Consider the following 6,796-nt stretch of genomic DNA (forward strand, 5'->3'; position numbering starts at 1 on the left):
TATAGAAATCTTAATTCGGCGTGAGGATTCACCGTCGTGAAGAAATGGCTCTTTGTGTTAAAAGATCTTTGAAGTCTGGATGAGAATATAGCCTTTCATCAAATGCTGCCCTCGTCTTCCCTGAATAAAATCACACTTTATCTAAGAGCGAAATAGAGCCGCACAAACAAGACATGGACATGTGAATAATAATGTTATTATTTTTTAAATTAAATATGGATTTTCTTTTAAAGAATTGCTTTTATATTTTTCCACTATTCAGGAGTGAGGAAAGTTTAAAGTAAGCGAATTGTAAATATGATACCTATGAAGAGGGATATTTTCAATGTGTCTTTATGCGGATTTAAATGTTGAAATGTCTACACGTTGGCAAGAAGCTGTCGCAGTAGAAATGACAGCAAAAAATATATATAAAAATACATGAACATCGTTCAAACGAAACCAAAAATCTCCTACTGAACGTTAGGTTTGAAGTGTTCCGGTACAACATATTTTGTTCCTTATGAGGCTCTGCGTTATAGATGGTACATGAGACGTAATAAGTCACCAATGGCGATAAGGCTCGCTGATGAATATAGTGAGAGAACAATCTCTCTGTATTTTGTCTCATGATTCCTTTAAAGAAAAAAAAGACTGGTGTTATTCTGCTCTGCTGCGGTATAAAGTTACGTCGTCTAAACGGTGAGGTTGAAAGCGTTTTACAGAACCTGTGATATATTGGTTAAAACTGCACCCTCGTAGTATATGCATTTAAATAAATAATTGTATATATCAATTTTATTTAAAAAAAAAAGTAAAGGCCCGGAAAAGTAAAATAGCAATTTTATCATACACGATTTATTCAAAATACTGACAAATTACAACGCAGTTTGTAACACTTTTCGACTGTCTTTTCTCCATAGGAAAACATTTTTTTAATAAAAATTAATAACAAATAATGACAAGAATTACCAAATTCACAAAATGCCCACGTTGACCAAACATTTATGAACGTAATGTTGGTAATATCAAATAGACAATATGAAAACAATCAATAGGAAAAAATATGTCTGTATGAAACTCAAAACTTCCCAATTATTTAATTTATACAAATAAGAGTAGCAAACAATTAAAATAGCTGAAAAAGATCAAAGCTTACAACATTACTGTTAACACTTAAACATTGAATTTTAGCAATTTACAAATGTACATTCACTTATTTTCATATTGAAACACTTTGGTTCGATAATACAAAAATGCTCATGTCAGATTCAAAAAATAAATTAAAAAGATATTAAATTCAAAACTCGATTTACAAAAATAATACAACAACATACAAACATACAATTAACCAGTACGAGACATTTGAACAAAATTGACAGAATACTTGTTCATACTCATCAACATGGGGATATAAGAAAGCGATCACAAAACTACAATTTTGTCTGTTTCTTATTTGTCGATATGCCAGTGCATTGAATGATTTGGGTCTTAGAAAATAGACCTTCACGATATGTTTGTTTTTTGAGTCTATGGGCATATTAGAAAATATCTTTGATATGTTTTTAATTATTTTATGGGCCAATTTTGGTTAGAACGCGTCCCTTGGTTCCGGGTGTCTGTAGAGGGCCTCATCCCCTGGATCAGGGCTGGAGGAGCCGCTGGGGGGTGTCTGAGTGCCGCTGGCACCCGAACTATGACAGACGTACCACTCTCTTAAATTGGCGGGCTGGGACGAGGTTGCTGGTTCCGAGAGCGACGAGGCTCCTGGCTCTCGGCCTAAGTCCGATGATGGGGACACCAATGACGGGGTCGATGACTCGTAGCCAGAGCTCGGTGGTGGAGACTTGCAGTGGACTTTCATGTGTTTTCGGAGCGAGCTGGGGTGTGTGTAGGATTTATCACAGCCTCTCACTTTGCAGTTGTAGGGCTTATCGCTGGTGTGCACGTGGGAGTGCTTCTTCCGGTCACTGCTGTTGGCGAAACGTCGGTCACAGCCGTCAAACTCACATTTGAAGGGTTTCTCACCTGAAATAAGGGAACATAAGTTAAGCGTTGGATTCAAAAAACCCAAAGGCATAAACTTAAACCGCTGCTTTATTTTTGGTGGTGATGCATGGCCATATAAAACCATACTGGCTTATAGTGTATTGCCTATTGTATGACCCAGCTGAGTTCCTTTAGGACAGCTCAAATGAACCAGCTGAGTTCCTTTAGGACAGCACAATGAACCAGCTGAGTTCCTTTAGGACAGCAAAATGAACCAGCTGAGTTCCTTTTAGGACAGCACAATGAACCAGCTGAGTTCCTTTAGGACAGCACAATGAACCAGCTGAGTTCCTTTAGGACAGCACAATGAACTAGCTGAGTTCCTTTAGGACAGCCCAATGAACCAGCTGAGTTCCTTTAGGACAGCCCAATGAACCAGCTGAGTTCCTTTAGTACAGCTCAATGAACCAGCTGAGTTCCTTTAGGACAGCCCAATGAACCAGCTGAATTCCTTTAGGTCAGCTTAAATGAACCAGCTGAGTTCCTTTAGGACAGCACAATGAACCAGCTGAGTTCCTTTAGGACAGCACAATGAACCAGCTGAGTTCCTTTAGGACAGCACAATGAACCAGCTGAGTTCCTTTAGGACAGCCCAATGAACCAGCTGAGTTCCTTTAGGACAGCTCAATGAACCAGCTGAGTTGCTTTAGGACAGCACAATGAACCAGCTGAATTCCTTTAGGACAGCTTAAATGAACCAGCTGAGTTCCTTTAGGACAGCACAATGAACCAGCTGAGTTCCTTTAGGACAGCACAATGAACCAGCTGAGTTCCTTTAGGACAGCACAATGAACTAGCTGAGTTCCTTTAGGACAGCCCAATGAACCAGCTGAGTTCCTTTAGGACAGCCCAATGAACCAGCTGAGTTCCTTTAGTACAGCTCAATGAACCAGCTGAGTTCCTTTAGGACAGCCCAATGAACCAGCTGAATTCCTTTAGGACAGCTTAAATGAACCAGCTGAGTTCCTTTAGGACAGCACAATGAACCAGCTGAGTTCCTTTAGGACAGCACAATGAACCAGCTGAGTTCCTTTAGGACAGCACAATGAACCAGCTGAGTTCCTTTAGGACAGCCCAATGAACCAGCTGAGTTCCTTTAGGACAGCCCAATGAACCAGCTGAGTTCCTTTAGGACAGCTCAATGAACCAGCTGAGTTGCTTTAGGACAGCACAATGAACCAGCTGAATTCCTTTAGGACAGCTTAAATGAACCAGCTGAGTTCCTTTAGGACAGCACAATGAACCAGCTGAGTTCCTTTAGGACAGCACAATGAACCAGCTGAGTTCCTTTAGGACAGCCCAATGAACCAGCTGAGTTCCTTTAGGACAGCCCAATGAACCAGCTGAGTTCCTTTAGGACAGCTCAACAAGCCAGCTGATTTCCTTCAGGACAGCTCTACTGTTGTATGCAATAATTCAAAGTGTTACATTGAATAAAAAGATAATTGATGATAATTTTCAGGATTTGAGTGGCTTGGTTATGGTTTTGTTGAGAATGTAGGTCCCTGTAGTTGAAGACACAAGCTGTCCTCTTCCTGTAGTTGTTACCATACTTGACATGTACTTGTTTATATTGCACTGTAATGGAAAACTGTCATTTATAATCAAACAGTAAAAGAAAACAGAAGTGTTGCTGCAGCTTATTGTACATTTTGGTGCATTGTGGGAAAATCACTGTATTTCGGTTGGTAAGCCTACTGTAATTCCACCCCACAGAATGAAGGTACCATACCATATCTTTGGAGCGCCGAAAACCTTTTCACTAGTGAGTGCATGGTAATGTTGTTTCTGTATCATTAAAATATTTTCAGGCGTGCCTTGTAACAGGCTGCATATGTTGCACCCGTGAGTGAGAATGCCGTATCAATTGAATTCCTATGTGGTTACAATGTCCCATTAAGTTTAAATATTTATTGGGGACAGATTGGAGTGGCAGCGAGTCTTAAAACGTAAATGAGTTATCACCACCCAGCTTTTTGGTCTGTGTTGCTCTGTTCTGTGTTGACCTGTCCTTCTGTTCTGTGTTGACCTGTCCTTCTGTTCTGTGTTGACCTGTCCTTCTGGTCTGTGTTGCCCTGTCCTTCTGTTCTGTGTTGACCTGTCCTCCTGTTCTGTGTTGCCCTGTCCTTCTGTTCTGTGTTGACCTGTCCTTCTGTTCTGTGTTGCCCTGTCCTCCTGGTCTGTGTTGCCCTGTCCTTCTGTTCTGTGTTGACCTGTCCTCCTGGTCTGTGTTGCCCTGTCCTTCTGGTCTGTGTTGACCTGTCCTCCTGGTCTGTGTTGCCCTGTCCTTCTGGTCTGTGTTGACCTGTCCTCCTGGTCTGTGTTGACCTGTCCTCCTGGTCTGTTTTGCCCTGTCCTCCTGGTCTGTGTTGACCTGTCCTTCTGGTCTGTGTTGCCCTGTCGTCCTGGTCTGTGTTGACCTGTCCTTCTGTTCTGTGTTGACCTGTCCTCCTGGTCTGTGTTGCCCTGTCCTTCTGTTCTGTGTTGACCTGTCCTTCTGGTCTGTGTTGCCCTGTCCTTCTGGTCTGTTTTGCCCTGTCCTCCTGGTCTGTGTTGACCTGTCCTTCTGGTCTGTGTTGCCCTGTCCTTCTGTTCTGTGTTGACCTGTCCTTCTGGTCTGTGTTGCCCTGTCCTTCTGTTCTGTGTTGACCTGTCCTCCTGGTCTGTGTTGCCCTGTCCTTCTGGTCTGTTTTGCCCTGTCCTCCTGGTCTGTGTTGACCTGTCCTCCTGGTCTGTTTTGCCCTGTCCTCCTGGTCTGTGTTGACCTGTCCTCCTGGTCTGTGTTGCCCTGTCGTCCTGGTCTGTTTTGCCCTGTCGTCGCTGCCAGATTGGATGCCTTTGTTAAGGCCTCTTGAAGTGCATGTGATGTAAAATACCAAATGTTCATTAAAATACTGTAATGTGTGAACACTTTGCCTAGCAACCAACCTGCATACACCAATCCCTTTTAATTACAGTAAAACACTGTGCAATAAAAACCCCTCCCTCAATACAAATTATTCATTCATTCCGATTACTTAAAAATAAATAATATAATGCAGTCAATTTTACATTATTGTATTGTGTGTCACTACACAGTACTTGCTTTGATACAATATTTCTAATTTATATTACAGTGCGTGTATTGTAAATTACAGTACATCTACCTAAATCGTGGTATCAAAGCATATACTGTGTAATGAAATTCTGAAAATTTACTCTCCACCGATTTACAGCTTGATTGGCCTGTAATGTCTAGCTTCCTATGTAGCCTATACAGCATAACCTGGCAAAACCATAATGGTTGAATTAATTACTCTGAAATCATCCTATGCTGATCTCTCCGATGCAAGGCAGCGTTGTCAGGCAGCTAGGCTCTTAGCTACAGAGAATATATAATTGCTCAGTCTAATTACACATGCACGTTGAATATCAATTTGACCTTCAGCTGTCGGGCTGAGAGAGCAAATCAGGGACATTAGTGTAGTACAAGAGCATGTCTCAGAACACACCCCAAGGGGAAACCCAGTCATAGCCAAACGATCCGGTTAGGTTTTAAACATGATACCCAAGACCAGGGCCCTTGGGAATCAACACACGCAGAAATAATTTAACAGATTTGTACTTAAGTAACGTGAGCAAATGATATGAATAATACATACGGAGGAATGAAAGATGCAACAGAGGCAAATTGATCATTCACCATAAAGGAATCATAGTCATATTTACCATAAAGGAATCAGAGTCATATTCAACATAAAGGAATCAGAGTCATATTCACCATAAAGGAATCAGAGTCATATTTACCATAAAGGAATCAGAGTCATATTCACCATAAAGGAATCAGAGTCATATTCACCATAAAGGAATCAGAGTCATATTTACCATAAAGGAATCAGAGTCATATTTACCATAAAGGAATCAGAGTTATATTCACCATAAAGGAATCAGAGTCATATTCACCATAAAGGAATCAGAGTCATATTCACCATAAAGGAATCAGAGTCATATTCACCATAAAGGAATCAGAGTCATGTTCACCATAAAGGAATCAGAGTCATATTCACCATAAAGGAATAAGAGTCATATTCACCATAAAGGAATCAGAGTCATATTCACCATAAAGGAATCAGAGTCATATTTACCATAAAGGAATCAGAGTCATATTCAACATAAAGGAATCAGAGTCATATTCACCATAAAGGAATCAGAGTCATATTTACCATAAAGGAATCAGAGTCATATTTACCATAAAGGAATCAGAGTCATATTCACCATAAAGGAATCAGAGTCATATTCACCATAAAGGAATCAGAGTCATATTTACCATAAAGGAATCAGAGTCATATTTACCATAAAGGAATCAGAGTTATATTCACCATAAAGGAATCAGAGTCATATTCACCATAAAGGAATCAGAGTCATATTCACCATAAAGGAATAAGAGTCATATTCACCATAAAGGAATCAGAGTCATGTTCACCATAAAGGAATCAGAGTCATATTCACCATAAAGGAATAAGAGTCATATTCACCATAAAGGAATCAGAGTCATATTCACCATAAAGGAATCAGAGTCATATTTACCATAAAGGAATCAGAGTTATATTCACCATAAAGGAATCAGCGTCATATTCACCATAAAGGAATCAGAGTCATATTCACCATAAAGGAATCAGAGTCATATTTACCATAAAGGAATCAGAGTCATATTCACCATAAAGGAATCAGAGTCATATTTACCATAAAGGAATCAGAGTTATATTCACCATAAAGGAATCAGAGTCAT

The 6,796-nt window shown here is 40.3% G+C and overlaps 1 protein-coding gene across 1 annotated transcript in view; it reads right to left on the minus strand.

Annotated features, from left to right (window-relative positions):
* Positions 1 to 815: 815 nt before the first annotated feature.
* Positions 816 to 6,796, minus strand: part of LOC106590685 (zinc finger protein ZIC 4) — a 13,313-nt gene continuing 7,332 nt past the window's right edge. Inside the window, exon 2 of the mRNA XM_014181843.3 lies at positions 816 to 2,007. Within this exon, the coding sequence (XP_014037318.3) occupies positions 1,571 to 2,007 (437 nt within the window). The 3' untranslated portion in view covers positions 816 to 1,570. The remainder of the gene's footprint in view (positions 2,008 to 6,796) is intronic.

Source organism: Salmo salar, chromosome 29, assembly GCF_965601325.2.
Source record: "Salmo salar chromosome 29, fSalSal1, whole genome shotgun sequence".
NCBI lineage: Eukaryota > Metazoa > Chordata > Actinopteri > Salmoniformes > Salmonidae > Salmo > Salmo salar.